The 16,467-nt window shown below is 59.6% G+C and overlaps 1 protein-coding gene across 4 annotated transcripts in view; it reads right to left on the bottom strand.

Annotated features, from left to right (window-relative positions):
- Positions 1–1,398: 1,398 nt before the first annotated feature.
- SLC45A1 (solute carrier family 45 member 1) overlaps positions 1,399–16,467 on the bottom strand; it is an 18,292-nt gene continuing 3,223 nt past the window's right edge. For 2 of the 4 annotated variants that reach the window (XM_019799080.2, XM_034671168.1), the window contains exons 2-9: positions 15,965–16,385; positions 15,303–15,395; positions 14,621–14,845; positions 9,716–10,455; positions 7,228–7,381; positions 5,559–5,735; positions 4,243–4,448; positions 1,399–1,810 (exon numbers count right to left, since the gene is read on the bottom strand). In XM_019799080.2, coding sequence (XP_019654639.2) covers positions 1,544–1,810; positions 4,243–4,448; positions 5,559–5,735; positions 7,228–7,381; positions 9,716–10,455; positions 14,621–14,845; positions 15,303–15,395; positions 15,965–16,385 — 2,283 coding nt within the window. In that variant the 3' untranslated portion in view covers positions 1,399–1,543. Of the gene's footprint in view, positions 1,811–4,242; positions 4,449–5,558; positions 5,736–7,227; positions 7,382–9,715; positions 10,456–14,620; positions 14,846–15,302; positions 15,396–15,964; positions 16,386–16,467 lie in introns of those variants that run through there. The other 2 variants (XM_034671170.1, XM_034671169.1) reach the window with 2 other exon arrangements.

Genomic DNA, 16,467 nt, shown 5'->3' with positions numbered 1-16,467 from the left:
CTCCAGGAGAGCCGCGGGCAATGGCACTGGGGAAGCCATGGCTCACGGGGGGAGGTGGGTAAGATGCCCTGCAGAGCTGGGGGTTTTACACCTACTGTCCCTGACTTGTCAGATGACGGGACGTGTTAGCTGCCCATAAACCCCGGACTCTCTTCAGGGGCTGGTGACGGGCCCAGGACGCCCATTGCTTTTGGGGGACTTGTGACCAGTGTCTCCTACGTGTCCCAGAATATAGGGACCATGCAGAGAGGGTGCTGGGGGCCAGGCCCAGGTGCAGTGGGCAGGTAAACGACCGGCCGCAACCCACCCCTCACGGTACACACGGCCAGCACTCACAGTTCGGGGAGGAGAGCCCGCCCAGCTGCACCGGGAAGGGGCCTCGGCCAGCTCGGGGCGCCGGGTGCTGGAAGGTGACGAGAAGCCACATGGCGAAGGACCTTGACACAAGAAGTCAGAGATGCGTGCGGGTCCATCAGCTGGCAGGTGGTGGGTGCAGGTGGGTGGGTCAAGTCAGAGGGCAGATCTGCATTCACCAGCGTGTCTGCTCCACTTGCTTGAGGTCCCCACCTCACCGCACGTGCTGCGACCCAAGTGTTTTGGAGCCTACGATCCGTCGAACACACCAAGTTCCCACCTCAGGTCTCCCAATAGCTTCCTCTCTTCACCAGGCACGGCCCTTCTCCCCCGCATGGGCCACTCCCCAACCCTGTCACCCCAGCCTCCTGCCCTACTCGTGTTCTTCACGGCACTTACCGCCATCCTTGGGCACACGCCTCGGTGTGCTGTCTGCCTCTCTCCTACAGCAGCTCGAGACCTGCTCACAGCTGGAGCCCAGCACCTACCACTGCCTGCACACCGGGGCACTCGATGGCTATCTGTAGGGGGGCGGGGGTGGATGGATGGGTGGATGGATATACGGATGAGTGGACGGGTGGGTGGCTGGGTGGGAGAATGAATGAATGAATGAATGAATGAATGAATGAATGAATACGAGGCCTTCTGACCCAAAAGCATTGTACACTCTAACTCCATTCGGGATGCAGTGTCCAGTTAGACCAGGCTCTCTGCACCTCGGCACTCTTGACCTTTGGGGCCGGAACATTCTTCATTGTGGGGGCTGCCCTGTCACTGTAGGGGGTTCAAGGCATCTCTGGACAGGAGGCACCCACCTGAGTTGTGACAACCAAAACTATCTCCAGACATTGCCAAATGTCTTCCCTGGGTGGGGGTGGGGGTGGGTTTGCAAAATCGCCGCCAGGTGAGAACCATCGAGTTACACCTACCTCTCCCATCAAGAAGTGACTCTCATAGCCCCCCTCCCCGAGCCCCCACGGAGAGCAGCCCGCTCCCCAGGTGACCTCTCCACCCTTGGGAGAGCCACGACTAGAAACTGTAGGCTTCGCTGCTGCCGTTTATTGTTTTATCACATATGTACATTCCACGGGAGACCTTCCTGCGTCCACCAAGGCCTTGGGTTTCCCACCGGCCGGACTGCTGCACGCCCCCAGGCACAGGCTCGAGGCCAAAGCCGGGCTCTGGCGTGTCAGACGTTCAGCAGGAGGGGCCGGTGCTCCTCCTCGGTGGCATCGCTGGGAGGGATTTCATAAACGACACACAGGGAGGAGTACAAGCAACCCAGGAAGGACACCAGGCTTGAGAAGTACATGACCCCGTTGGCGCTGCCCACAGCCGAGGTCAGAGGCCCCAGCACCAGGGAGACCAGAATCTGGGCCAGGAAGTACTGGCAGCTCAGCAGGGAGATGTCCACGCCCATGCCCCGCCTGGTGCCGTCCGCACTGGACCCTGCGAACTGATCCAGAAGGAGAAGCGTCAGCGGGACGCCCGGGCAGCAAGGTGACCCAGCCCCACGTCTCCTGCAGGCCCAGCGGACCCTCGCGGCCCATGCACGGCAGGCGCACATTTTCCAGCGCCGTCGTGCGCGGGGGTTCAGCCAAAAGTTTAATAATATTTGTGTTCAGAGAGATGACGGCAACGAGAAGAATCCATGACTCACAGGAGCGGAAGGGCTGTGTTCCCACAGGCCCAGGCGGCGCAGAGGCGCTCTCCGGCCTGGGGAGCCTGGCCTTCTCCTTCCTCGCCCCTGAAAGACAGGCGGCCTGCCAGGCTGGCGGGCACCCCGCGTCCCGGCTCGTCCCCTTTCCTAACCTCTGTCAGCTACGACGCCTGTCACACGCCCTGGCACACCCCCTCAGTCTCCGTGCCTGGTCCTGCGGCCTGTTTTTCCAAGGCCCTTGTGGCCTCCGGGGTGGACCCATCCCCTTCCCTCCGTGCCACCCCTGCACCACACTGCGGCTTGGGGGTAAGACGTGCTCTCTGAGCCGGGCTGCAGCAGGGACGGTGGCAGGAGGTGGGTGGGTCCCTCACTCTGCTCCTGAGCACAGGCCCCCCTCACCCACTGAGGCAGCAGACGGGTGCCTCCCGCACTGGGCCCAGCATGTGCACCGCCTGGGGCCAGCATCCCTGGCCCCGCCTCCGGACGCTGCTGTGGTCCCCTCTGGGATGCTGCCATGCCCCCACCCTGGGGACGGCTGTGTCCTCGTGGCACCTGTGAGGTGCTCTGTGAACGCGCATGGCGCGTGTTCTGGGGACCGTGTGGCCCCGCGTCTATGCACAGTCAGCAAGGCCACCGTGGTGGGGGGCGGTCACAGGTAAGCCCTGAGCCTGCAACTGAGCAGAGACTGACAGAGATCTGAGCCTCTGGAAGTCTCTATGAGCAAGAGGCCTACGGCTCCAGGGGTGTTGACCAAATTCAGTTAGGGCGTCGCGAGGCTCTGGGTGTCCTTTCGGGCAGAGCAGGGCCGTGTTCCACCAAGAACCAGCCCATCTGTTTTTCCCAGTCGAGGGGTCTCGGGGCTGTAGAGAACTGACAAGGGGATGGTGGCCGCAGAGGGCAGGGTGGCCCCAGCCAGCACGGGTGGCACTGCTCACGTCCCCTCCCGCCTTGGTCCCTTGGGTGCTGCAGGCACGGGCTGGCGCAGGGCTGGTGCACGGCTGACTCTCCAGCGTCACAGCCTCTGTCCCCCACCCCCCCACCCCGTTCCCGGGGGAGGTGCAGTCTTTGTGGCCACTGCCTGTCTGTGTGGCTGGCAGGGAGGGGGCTGGGAGGGGCCGCTGCAACTACCACCCGCAGGCCCGGGTCTGGCTCCCTGTCGTGCCTGCGGCTCCAGGCCGAAGTGACTTTTCACAAAAAACATCGTGCTCAGAGCTGGCCCCCCCCCCCCGAGTTCATCAGACCCTCCAAAGGCCCTAAAACAACTCAGGACGCCTCCTGGGCCAGGCCTGGGGGGGTGCCCCAAATTAAAAGGGGGTGCGGGAAACCCAGGTATCAAGATTATCTTTTAATGCAGTATTTTCAAATCTCCGTTACTGCCAAAAACCTTTGAAAGGAGCGCGGTTGGCCACAAGAGGGAAGGAAGCCGTGGCTCGCGCTACAGCGGGGATGCGCCTGGAAAACCGGACGCCGCGGGAGAGAAGCCGCACACAGGGGCCACCTACGACATGGCTTCCGTGCGTCCTGACAGGCAAAGGCAGAGAGGCACAAAGGGCCTTCGTGGCAGCGGGGGTCTGGGGGCGGAAGGACGGGGAGGAGGAAGGGGACGGCGCATGGGGCTGGGGTTTCTTTGGGGGGTGACGGAAGTGTTCTGAATTGACCGTGACGGTGGCGATGGCACAACTCTGGGACTAGCCGCGGACATGGGGGCCCCTAGCTCAGCCACGCTGTTAAAGGAGAATCATCAAAAGTCAAAATTGTGTGTAAAGACGGGATTGATTCTCCTGACTTTTCCTTCTGGCCTGGCCTCTGCCACGGTTTAGCCGCAGTTTACCCATCTGTAAAGCTCTGACTCCGTTCAGCCAGGACGTTCCTGCGCTCAGGCTTTTTTTTTTTTTTTTTTAAATACTGCATTAACCTATTGTTGACCTTGATCACTGAGTTTTTTGTGTCCGGGTGAGTCCCTCCCTTGCCTCGCCCGAGGCCCCGTGCTAACAGGTGACCCGAAACCTGGCAGAAGGTTTCCTCCCTCCCCGCTGCCCCCCCCCAGAACGGGGCGCCCCCAGGGGCAGCTCCCTGCTCGGGTTTATGCTCTACTGTCACCAGCTGGTGACATTTCTTCATGCTTGAACGGGCCCCTCATTTCCAGCGCGCGGCCACTCCTGGGGCCACTTCTCAGGTGGGGTTTCTCCAGGCCCACCCCAGCCTCTTTAGGACCCGGAGGCACTTACCTTTTTGTTCTGGTAGTAGTCACAGAGGAGGGAGTAGGGCAGAGTGCACAGGGTGGAAAATAAAATCCCGTAGGTTATGCACAGGGACAGGACCACGTAGAGGTTCCTGGACAGGGTGGCGAGCCCGGTCCCCAGGCCAAAGGCCAGATAGGCAATGAAGTACAGCGTGCGGGTGCTGAGGTATTCTTCCAGCTTCTCGAGAATAGCTGTGGGCCGGAAAGGAAGATGAGCGCCAGCCGGACTACCCGCTGGCTCCAGGGACTCTCTTTCCCCGGGGCCACCTCCCTGGGCTGGCCCTACCGCTGGCCGGCACCTCGCCCCAGACCAGAAGGCCTGCGTGGGGGGGCCTGGGGAGTCAGCTCTGGGGGCGCCCGGGCCAGGGTGGTCCAGAGGGATGGCAGGCCCAGGAGCGGGTGCAGGTGAAGGGATCGTAGGCCGAGACACCAAATGGGCTCGGGGTGCAGGACAGGGAGGCAAAACCAGGCCAGTGGGGAAACTGCTCCTGGGACAAGCTCGCCCCACGGCCTGCCTGGGGCGCCGCCTGGAGCCAAGGATGGTTTTTATATTTTTAGAGGGTTTAACAAAAAATCAAAAGGAGACAAGCATTTTGTGACACGTGAAAATTACATGAAAATTCCCATTCCTGTCAAATGTAAAGGAGGTTTTACTGGGACTCGGCCACGCACACTGGCTAGGAGCACCTCACCCTAGGTGGCTTCTGAGCCACGCTCCCCGGAGGCCGTGCGGCCCGTGAGGCCGAAAGCACCCACTCTCTGGCCCTTGACGGAACCCAGGGCTGACCCCCACCAGCACCCAGGCTCCCCACTGGGACCCAGCTCAGCTTCCTGTGTCCCCTGGATCCCCCACCGCCAACCTCAGGGTCATCTCAGCCTCTGGGCTTGGCTTTCCCCACGTGCCCTCCCCCAGCCCTCTCCCCCACCCCCGTTCTCAGCTGCCCTTCCCCTCCCTCTGGACCAGTCACCATGTGAATCCATGTGGAAGGATGGGGGCCGGGGGTCGGCAGACGGCACACCCGCCTGGAGGTGACCTCCATGTTTGTCCCGAGGCCCCCCCTTTGCCCTCCCTCACGGGCCTGGCCTTTCTGCCAGTGGTTCACTCCGGTCTGGAGAGACACCCCGTCCCCCTCACCCCGGGACCTGCCCCGCCACCCAGCCCAGGGCAGCGCCGCCCAGCAGACCCGACAGGTTGTTCCAAATGGGGATGCCGCGCCTGCAACTGTGAAGACACAGACCTCCCTTCATCCAGCGGTCCCACGAGGGGACGCCAACCGCGCTTCTCCCCGGGGCGGCGGGTACCTGAGTAGAAGGCAGCACTGAAGGCATAGACGCACATCCCCCAGCAGCCCATGGTGACGCCGCTGTTGTACTTCTGGTACTCCTCCGACGTGTGCGGGGCTTTGGGGTCCCCCTGAAACACCACCTCGCCCATGAAGTCCGTGTAGAAGAGCAGCACCCCCTCAAACGAGAGCCACCCTGGGAGGGGCAGAGGGCCGGTGACCGCTGGTAGACGCCGCCGCGGCCCCTGCTCTCACCAACAGGTGCTTTGACCAGTGATCGGAGTCAACGTGGCTTTCGCGGACTCGGGACTTAAGGAAGAAGCTGCCCACGGCCTCCCCACCCGGACATCACCTTCCCCCTGCCGACATTGGGTAGGTTTCCTGCTGGTCTTTTTCTTAAAGCAAATACACAGCCTCATAAACACTGGCTCCGTGGCATGAAAGGTCATATTCCATCCTTTGTCTGAACACTACTGGCACGAGGAAAGCCAGTCCCTCACTCCTTCTAGCTGCCTCTCAGCAAGGGGGGGCAAGAACACGCCGGGGGAGCCCCAGCCACAGGCACGAGGGGGCGGGCGCCCCTGCGAGATACACGCCAGGAGCGCTAATGCCCACAGAGGCCCACTCTGCCCTGTCGCCGATGAAACCAGGGCTCCGTTCCTCAGACGTCCGTGTCGGTTTCGTCTTCGGTAGAGGAGGGGGGTGGTGTTTGTTGGACGTCTTGAACCCCAATAATTATCACGCACAACTTCCTCTGACAGTAAGTATTCTTAAAGAGCCCATTTTAATGGCAGCAAAATACTGCTTCTCACGTTGCTGGACATTCTTACCTCCCTCCGCACCCCTCCTCCACCCCCCTCCTCCCGGCCCCTGCTTCCCGGCGGCGTCTGGCTATTATAAATCATGCTGTGATGAGAACCCGGCCCATAGGTTCTTGCTAACATTTCTGATTACGTTTTTGCAAAGAATGCCAACCAGGGTCACTGGGTTCAAGGTTACGGACATTTTTAAGATTCTTGCCTTTGCCGAATTGCCTTCTAGAAAGACATCCTGATTTACATCCCTCCGTGTCTGAGAGCCCTAGAGTATCTCAAATTCGTAATCATCCTCAGAGTCTCAACACCCCGACAGCAAGGAGATACGGATGGAATGAACTGCAAGCTCGGGCTTCTCCGTGGCAATCCAACGCCAAGGCTCGTGAGCTCAAGGCCAGTGCCGGGCACCTGCGGGCACGTGTCAGTGTCTGTATGTGTGAATGTCTCGGCTCTAGGAGTAAGACAGCAGTGAGGCCCTAACGGGCTTAAGACACAAGTCCCACCAGTGGCGTCCGTCACTTAACTGTCAGTGGTCCAAACAGCTTTTGGTAATGGGGGCACGGGGGAAGGGGTGTGCCTCCGTCTGGAGCACCTGGCTTACTTCGGGGCTGCCTGGAGGGGGCATCTCTCTGGCCCTTCCTGGAGAAGAGCCCTCCAGGGCCGCCCCACGCCACGTCCTGCCCTTGGTGGCATCTAGGCAGTCTAAACGGTGGGAAATGTCCCCCGGGATGGGATGTGGGGCTCTGGAGCGTTGTGGGAGGCTGGCAGGGGAGGGAGCCCCAGGTCAGGTAGCCACGTCCCCATCACCGCCCCATTGCAAAGCGAGACCCAGGCTGGGACGCGGACACGCGGGGCGCTTGGCCGGGAGCTCACCCAGGAAGTGGTTGACGCAGAGATTGCGAAGGGCCTTGGGCATATTGCAGATGGTGGAGCACAGGTGCCGCATGGACAGAGGCTGCCCCGCCGGCTCGCCGGAGCCCGCCAGCGTGCTCTCGTACTTCACGCCATTCAGTAAGATATTTGCCACCTGGAAAGGAAGCCCACAGAAAGCTCCTCATCAGAGCACCAGACTCCGGCCGTCGCGTGGAAGTGTGTATTTTGCTGCGATGACAAAGTGAATCAGAAACACACACACACACACACACACACACACACACAGGCTGTGCAGGGTCCCCTTCCCGGGCGGTGCCAGCCTTGCACCGAGCGCCACCCTGAACGACGCTGGTCATCTCATCGCAGACCGGGAGCAGCCGAGAACAGCCCTGTTTGGGGGGCGCCCACACTTCGGCCACAGGATGAGAGAGACCTGTGCCACAGAGGGCGAGTGGAGACCTTGCCAAACGTGAAACACATCTGAAATACAAGAACTATGGATCAGTTCAAATCCAGATGTTACAAAAGCCCCTTCTTCTCCTAAGAGCAGGGTATGAAAGAGACTTATTGCAAGGTGACCGGGAAATCTGTTCCCAGCTCTCTCGTGCCGGGGCGACTCCCACCTACATGGAGGCTGGGGCGGCCGAGGGAGCAGGTGCAGTGAGTGAACACACTTACCTGGGCCCTCGGCGCGGGGCCAGGTTTCCTTCTGGGGCCCAGGAGCACCAGCCTGTCGGCAAACCCGCTCCCCAATTTGGTTTGCTAACTCTTCCCGACGCGAGAAGGCGTCACTCCTCGGTCGCCCTTCCTGGGGCGCCCTGCCTGGGGCGCCGGCACAGACACCAGCCGGGGGAGGTAACGGTTCTGCAAGCGGCAGGGGTGAGGAGGGGATGCTGCCCTGGCTCTGCAGGGGAGCCCGTGCTGTCATCGGCTCCCAGATCAGCCAAGTGGGGGGCCCCAGAGGAAGCTAACAGCCCACGGCACTGGCGCCACCGACAGCCACATCCACGGGGGCTGCGAAAATGAAAGCCGCGTGCCCAGCTGAGGCTAGACATGAATGTGCGCAGCTCGTGAGCTTGACCTTCCTCACGGAGCTGGCTCCTCAATGCGGCTGTCCTGAGAACGGACCTAGAAGAAAGGACTCAAACGAGAGTTGCGAGCATAACCGAGGAACTGGTCTAGAAGCCGGATGGAATGTTTGCAGCAGCCTAGGATGGGTCGCTGTTGACAGAGGTCGGGGAGCGCTCGGATGTCATCGTGGGTGCGGCTGAGGCCCTTGAGCCGTTGGAGAGACCTCTCTCTTCCGTCAGCGACGGGACTTCCTAACCCTCTGGCGAGTTCTGGTTCTTCAGACCTTGTCCAGACCTGAGCCCAGGAGGTGCCCCGGCGAGAGGATAGCCACTCTCAAGGGACGGTGAAGGCAGCACGGGGACGACCAGCCGCCGCACCCCAGAGAAAAGCGAACCAGACACGCAGGCGCCCTTGAGGATTCAACCGGAGAGAAAAGGAGCAGCCGCCTCCAAGTGGGGCTCCAGTCAGCCTCCCCCGAAACCAGGGAGTCCGTCAGTCCTGCTGGGAGCGGAGAGGGGACGAGGAGCAGAGCCCCCGGGGCCCAGTGGCTTCAGTCCTCGGGGTGACACGGCCCCCACACCGGGCAAGGCCGAAGGCTGCGCCGCCGAGCCCCCACCGTCACGCCACCTGCCACCCGTGGGGCCACACAGTTTCTAGAAACTCCAAGTTCTCTCTGGAATCCTCTCTCACCCTTTGACCCCCCACCCCGCCGCAGGCAGATGGGCCCCAGAACTGTTCTGTCTGCTTCAAGTGACCACGTAGCCTTTCTTTTACTGAAGGTGGCCTCAAGCCAGCAGACTCTGACGGTGGTTAAAATCCCACGTACCAGCTGATGGCCTTTCAGCCATTCTGACATATACTGGATACAACACACAGCCTTCTGGAAGGTTCTTTGTCTGTACAGACCATGCCACACGCAGCCTTTTAGAATCCTGAGTTCTGCCAGCCTCTGGGATGGCCGGCTGAGGCCAGACGCCAGGAGGGCCCAGAACCGTCCGCTGGGCCTCCCATGTGGTGTCCACCCCGGGGGGACTGACCTCTGCCGGCCCCAGATTCACGCAGCCCGAACGCGGTGGGCACTGAGGGAAGCACTAAGGAGGCCTCTGACACGCTCACTCCAGGAACCTTGGGGCAAACATGGCCATGTTTCAAAGGAGTGTCCCTCTAACAGTGGCCAGCGTGCTAAGCTGCCGATGGGCCCTGGACAGACCCCTGAAGGCCCTCGCGTGTGGCCCGGCCTCTGCCCCCCAACACGCAGGCCTTGTCTGCTTGCATTCACCGACTTCCCGATGCCTCCGGCGGGGAGGGCTCAGGGGGTCTTTCCAGAGTGACAACCGCTCTCTCCACTTAACTGATGAGGGGGGACCACACACGGTGCCCTCGGACCCCTGCCCCACCCCCCCACCTTTGCTTGTACCTGCTGACTGAAGGTCACATTCCTCCTCCGGCTGGTTTCGGGACCCCCTCCTCCGGCCGCGTCCGGGATGGCCAGGGTCTGGGGTCTCTTCAGGATCCCGGCCGATCGCGGCTTGGGGGTGTCCAGGGAGCCCACCCTCAGCACGTCCCCGTCGGGGCCTGCGGCCAAGGCTGCCTCCCGCCGCTCCCCGAAGCCGCGGTCCTGGCGGTAGAAGCCGTCGGGGGCCCGGGGGAAGCTGACGCTGATGGCCGGCCGCGGGGCACTGCCGGGGATGGCCAGGTAGGGGTCGGGGCCGCCCGTGAAGCAGTCGATGAGCACGCTGTCGATGTTGGAGGTGGCGAAGGACGAGGCGAACTCGTTGATGCCCGTCAGCGAGCCGTCCCTGCTGGCGAAGCTGCCGTACTTGGGCGTGAGCGGGCTGAGCGGGGAGATGGGGCTGGAGAAGCTGGCGTACAGGCTGGTGGCCGGGGGGCAGGGCAGGGGCTCGCCGGGCCCTTCCTCACACAGCCGCGGCGGGGAGGGCGGCAGCGGGAGGCTGGGGCTCTTCATGGTGGCCTTCTTCTCGCTGGGGGGCCGCAGGGGTCTCTCGGGGATGCTGACCAGGGTCAGGACGGTGGTGATGCTCAGGGTGACGGCGGTGAAAATGTAGATTACCCTCAGCTGCCCCCCCAGGGCTCTCCCGAAGCTGGTTTTGTCCCAGTGGATGCCCCCGACCACATATCCGAATCCTCCTCCGAGGCCTGAGGAGAGATGCAGGGTTAAGTCCCCCCATCCCTGCGGGCGGGGGGAGGGGGAGGGCCCTCCAGAGCTGCGGTTCCGTGTATTACTCAAGCGGCCAAATCCCTTGTGAGGATCCAGATGCCTCATCAGCCCCTCCTAAACCCCAGCAAAAATGCACGTGAGAATGGGATTCCCAGGGGCCTGCCACAGGGTCCCCCTCTCCTGCTCTCCTGCTCTCCTGCCCGAGGGCCACCTTCCCGGGGCTGCCAGGCTCCACAGCAAGTGGCATGTGCCCTCCCTCCCATCCACGGCTGTCCCCCTTACACACGGCCTTGCTGGAATACTGAATGTCTACCCTGGGTCACGGTCCCCTTCGAGAGGCCCAGCCCCAGCGCCAGTGCAGGGCAAGCATGGAAGATCTCGTCTCCAACACGCAGACCACTGCACATGTGTGGGGGAATTCACGTGGCCTCCCCGGTCTTGCTTGCCTGTCGCCCGCGTCCTCATGCACGGCCCCCACTAGCAGTCACCCCCAATAGTGACCAAGGACAGCCATCCTCGCTGTCTGGGTCAGCAAGCCTGCGGGAAACAACAGGGCTGCAGGGATCCAGTCCTCTGCCCCTGCTCACGGCATCCCACAGCCTCAGATAACAGGTAAATGGCAAACTGGTTCATGCAGCCCAGTGTAAAAATGTGGGCGATGCCACGTCGCGCCCGGCCAGCAGCACCGCATACACTTAGCTCCGGAAAGTGCTGCTTCCCTGCCGCTCCCACGTCCCCAGCACCCCGGCCCCCCTCCCTGCTACGCCACGGGGCTGCAGCGTTATCTTATTTTGAGCTCAGCGGCATCTCGAGCCCGTCTGCTGGATGAGAGGCGAGCTCTCTCCGTTCACTCCTGCTGTTGCTGTGATCCAAACAGCTTGTGCGATCTGGCCGCCCTCGCCTTCGGGGAGAACCAGCCACTTTTAAATAGTAACTTCTGTGGCAAGGCCTGGGCTCAGACATGCTCAGCTCAACCTTCCACGGGCCCCTCAAGGTGGCACGTGGCCCTGAATCCACTTAGTTCACGGTTTCCCCCCTAGAACTCCCTCATCTGTCCCCGACTGTCCTTACGGGCCTTTGAATTTCATGTCTCCCCTCCTCTAGTGTTCTCATCTTCCCACATTCGTGGTCCTGGTTAGCTTCCTCCCACTCTTTTGAAGACACAATTGCTATTTTGTGGCCCTTATATAAGGTCAGATTTGAGATGACCTCCATTAACCACTTTTTTTTTTTTAAATGACTGAAGCAAATACATTCTCATGGGAAAGAAACGGTACATCAACTCTCCCTCAAAGAAACAAACAACCTGATTCAAACACGTGCAAAGGACTCACATATCTACTTAGCGTCTCTTTTTCTCCAGAAGACATACACATGGCCAAGACGCACACGCAGGGACATTTAGCATCACTAGACGTCAGGGAAACGCAAATCAAAATCACAATGAGATCCCGCCTCACACCATTAGGATGGATTGTTTCAAAAAGCCAGACAGCAACAAGTGTTGGCGGAGATGTGGGGAAATCGGAGCCTCGTGGGGTGTGGGACAAGGCGGCCGCCACGGAACACAGTGTGCAGGCGCCTCAGAGAATGTAGACTAGAATTACCACACGATCCAGTAACTTCACTTCTGGGTTTATAGCCCAGAGAACTGAAAGCAGGGTCTTGAAGAGACATTTGCGCACCTGAGTTCATGGCAGCATGAGTCACGACAGCTGACACTTGGAAGCCACCTAGTGTCCATCACCAGGTGACAGATAAGCAAGACATGACCCCCCACATGACGGCGTGTTACTCAGCCGTGCACGGGAAGGACTTTCCGACACCTGCTACAACAGGGGTGAGTGCTGTCCTAGGGGAATCAGCCAGCCACAAAAGGACAAACACTGTGTAAGGCCACCCGTATGAAGGACTCAGTTGTTAAAATTAGAGAGACAGAGAGAGCGTATGTGGGAGCCTGGGGGCTGGGCACGGGGAGTGGGGACTCAGCGTTCCATGGGGACAGAGTTTCAGTTTTACAATATGAGGAGGTTGTGGGGGGGGGTGGGCGGTGGGGATGGTCTCACCACAAGTGAATGTGCGTGATGCCACCGAACTGTTCACGTAAAATTGGTTAAGATGGTAAATTTTATATTACATGTCTTTTAACACAATAAAAAAAAGAAAAGGGGGCACCTGGGTGGCTTAGTTGGTTAAGCATCTGACTCTTGACTTTGGCTCGGGTCAGGATCTCAGGGTGGTGAGATCGAGCCCCGGGTCAGGCTCCGCACTGACTGTGGAGTCTGCTTGAGATTCTCCCTCTCCTTCTGCCTCTGCCCCTCCCCCCACACATGCACCTGTGCACGCTCTCTCTCTTTCTCTCTCCAAAATAAATAAATAAATCTTAAAAAAGAAAAGAAATAATACAAAAGACTATAAGGTAAAAAATGGGGTCCTCCTTGCTACCCTCCGTACCCCAGTACTGGCCCCGCCAAGACTCCTGCAGAAGCACCCTGGCCCCCCATCCATGCGTGTGCGTAAATAGAGACAAGTGTGGCATTTTCTAGGAGAGGCAACCGGGATTGGACAGACTGAGCAGTTTGCACAATGTCGCCCACTGAACAGGATGGAAAAGCCCAGACCGCTTCAGGCTTCGCGATCAATCTTCCCGGTCTCCCGCCTCTTCACCCCGGTCCTGCGCGGCCCGGTCTTGTTACGTCTTTCCCTTGACCTTTAGAAACACTTCCCGATGCTATTTTAAACGGGATTGTTTTATTCCATTCTCTTTTGGACAAGGTACGTGTTTTATATAAGAAGGCTGGACGTACTGATATTTCAAGAATAAGCAAACATCATACTGCGTTCTCGGCCTGTTCTGCAGCCGGTTCTCTCGAGGTGTTCACGTGTGCAGCCGCTGAGGCCAATCCTCACCCTCCACGCCTCTCACTTCTGCTAATCACACAGGCTCTGTGGCTCCGTGGTCGTTCTGGCCTCGTGGCTCCCCTGGATAGGCTCGTGTCTTCTGTCTGCAGCAAGCACGACTCGGGCGTGCGTGTGACACACACGTGTGTGCACCTCCTTGTCATATGCATACTCCGTATGTGCCAATTTACCTACTCACTGAAACGTCTTCGTGACCCCAACCCACACACACTCACATGCCACCACACTCAGCTATTCGCGGGGGGGCGCAGACACACCGGGTCCCAGCTGGGGCCAAACAAGGCGATGTTCGGCCTTCATTTCAGCCCTCAGGACTGTGACTGGCCAACCGTTTAGTTGTCTATATGGTGCCACATTTCTGCAGGTTTTTTTCCTTTTTGGGGGGGTGACATCACCGTCTAAAACGGCCCCCCCATGTCGTGCTGATGCCCCGCTGTCTCTCGCTGGTAAGTCCGAGGAGGCCGTGCTGTGTCTTGTGAAGAAAACCTGTGTGTCAGGTAAGCTCTACTCAGGCACGCGTTACGGGGCTGCCGGCGCGCGTTCCAGATTCGTGAATCTATGATAGGCGTGCAGAGGGCGTCTCGAAACAGAAACACATGAAACAAGTGCGGGCTGATCGGGTTGATGAAACTGGGACCAGAGGTTCGCAGGAACCGAGCCTCGCACTTTTCCTGGGGGCAGGGACTCAGTTCTGGCGAATTCAGGGCTCGTGGGACTTTGTGGAAAGTAACTCCTCCTCCAATGAGAATAAAGGCCTGTGGAACCGTCTACACGGAGACTCGCAGGTGCATAGCGTAGCCACCGATAGTTCACGCACGGATATGCCCCTATCAACACTCCGCGGTATCGCTGAACTGTATCGTTTGAAGTGTGTATTTTCAATCACGTCCGTGTTCATCCGTATATTTGAGGGTTTCTTTTCTTTTCAAAGATTTTATTTATTTATTTATTTATTTATTTATTTATTTATTTGACAGCGAGATCCAGAGCGAGAGCGAGCAGCAGAGGGAGAGGGAGAAGCAACCCCCCCGCCGAGCAGGGAGCCCCGTGCGGGACTCGATTCCAGGACCCCAGGACCCCAGGATCATGACCTGAGCCCGAGGCAGACGCGTCACCAACGGAGCCGCCCAGGCGCCCCCGAATATTTTAGTTTCATAACGCGGTTTTTGCATCGGGGCGAGCGGAGGCGCCCACGGCAAAGCGCGCAGCGCCGGGACCTACCTGCCAGGAGCGCGTGGATGTTGAGGCCGCGGTCCTGGTCGGCGGGGCCGCACACGTCCATCATGTACGCGTGGCTGGGGTTGTCGGCAGAGTCGGCGCTGAAGTCCATCAGCACCACCCCGCACACGGTGAGCAGCAGGCCCCACCGGTGGTCGTCGGCCGAGTCGGCCAGCGCCGTGCCCAGGTCCCTGCCGTTGAGCAGGAGCGACAGGCCCAGCAACGCCCCTGCGGACAGAGAGACGCAGTCACGCCAAGGAAACGCAGAGCCGCTCTGCCCCCCGCCGCTGAACGCTTCCGTCTAGAATCTCTAGGGCCCCGAGAATTCCTTTCAAACCAAACTTCACGCAGAGCCCGTTGGAAAAGTCACCCGCAGACTCACCATGGTTTTTTGTTTTTTGGGTTTTTTTTCGCTTGGATCAGGGTTTTTATTTTGCCAATCAGGGCGGGAATGACATACACTTTATTAAGTCGTTCTTAAAAAAAAAATCAAAGGGACAGACTGTCACAGTGAACTCAGGCCGCTTACAGGCTGCTCCCTGCCCCCGCGTCCCTGAGATTATCTGCGTCCCTGCTTTGGTCAACACGCTTTTAGGTTTTGCTAAGAGGAAGCTGTTGGGGCCTTTCTTTCTTTTTCTTTCTTTTTTTTTTTTTTCCACTTTATTTCAGTTCCAAAACAACAGACCTATAGCCAGGACAAGAATGAAAGGGCGTCTCCTTCCAAACCTTGAGGTACATCGGTCACTCCAAGCACCCAACAGTGGCTGCAGTAGGAATCCTGAAACAGAGCAGGCCAGTGGTCACTGCCGGCGTCCCCCAGCCCACCCCGCACGCCGCGCTGGACAGAGCCTTGTCACAGCCCTCAAACACCTGCGCCCAAACGTCCCAGGGCGTCAAACAAATACACGATGAGACTCGGAGTACACAACCCTAAGTAGGAAAACAGAAGATGGACTCTTGGAACAGCTCAGCTTCTGCCCACACTGTCTACTTCGGCCCCTCTAACGCACTAAGTGGCCGTGACCTTCCCCGGGAATCCAAGAAATTCCAGGACCCCCCCAGACCTAAACCACATCAAGCTTTATTGCTTGGATCCGCCGACGAGAGCTCCGTGTAAGATGGTGGTAATCCTTGGGGGTCTGTGAAAGGCCTGTTCTACAGTCTGGTTTAGATAAAGTCACTTAAAATATGGGCTGTGGCGACCCTGTGTCCCCCTCAGCCCCAAACTAATGAGAGGAAGCTCCTCCCTTGTCCCCTGGGGACCCTCGAGCTGCTTCAACTCAGGCTTCCGGAAGCTTCCAGAGGTTTCCGGAGGCCATCCGCCATCGGGGCTGAGCTGGGGCTCACCGAGGATGGGGCTGATGAACCACACCAGACTGTAGAGCTGGTCGGGCAAGCCCATCTGGAGCAGCACAGGGGTCACGTACGCCGTCTCCATGGCATAGCTGAACTCGATGCCAAAGAGAATACAGCCGTTGAAGAGCAGCTCCCGGAAGGACCGCTGGGGGCGCAGGTCCCCGAAGTCCACCAGCTCGATCGGACATGGGGTGTTGGGGGGTGGGGGTGGGGAAGGGCGAATGCACTTCCTCCTCTTGGGGTGTCGTTTGAAGTTGTTGGCCCGGTGGCTGATATGCCGGGTCACGGACCCCGAGTAGCCCGAGAGCGGAGACCTCCAGAAGTCCTGAGGAGCCAAACTGGAGAACAGGGCCTCTCCTGGAGGGGTGCTGCTCGCCGGGGGGATCATCGTAGGGGGGGCCGGTGGGTGTTCCTGTGGGGAAAGCCCGTTCGGGGACGACAGTCACTCACCAGGGCCCCCACCATCCGAGTTAATTTTCCAGGGGGCCCCCTGC

The sequence above is a fragment of the Ailuropoda melanoleuca genome, chromosome 11 (genome assembly GCF_002007445.2).
Source record: "Ailuropoda melanoleuca isolate Jingjing chromosome 11, ASM200744v2, whole genome shotgun sequence".
Classification (NCBI taxonomy): domain Eukaryota; kingdom Metazoa; phylum Chordata; class Mammalia; order Carnivora; family Ursidae; genus Ailuropoda; species Ailuropoda melanoleuca.
This window is presented reverse-complemented; position numbering and strand designations above follow the sequence as displayed.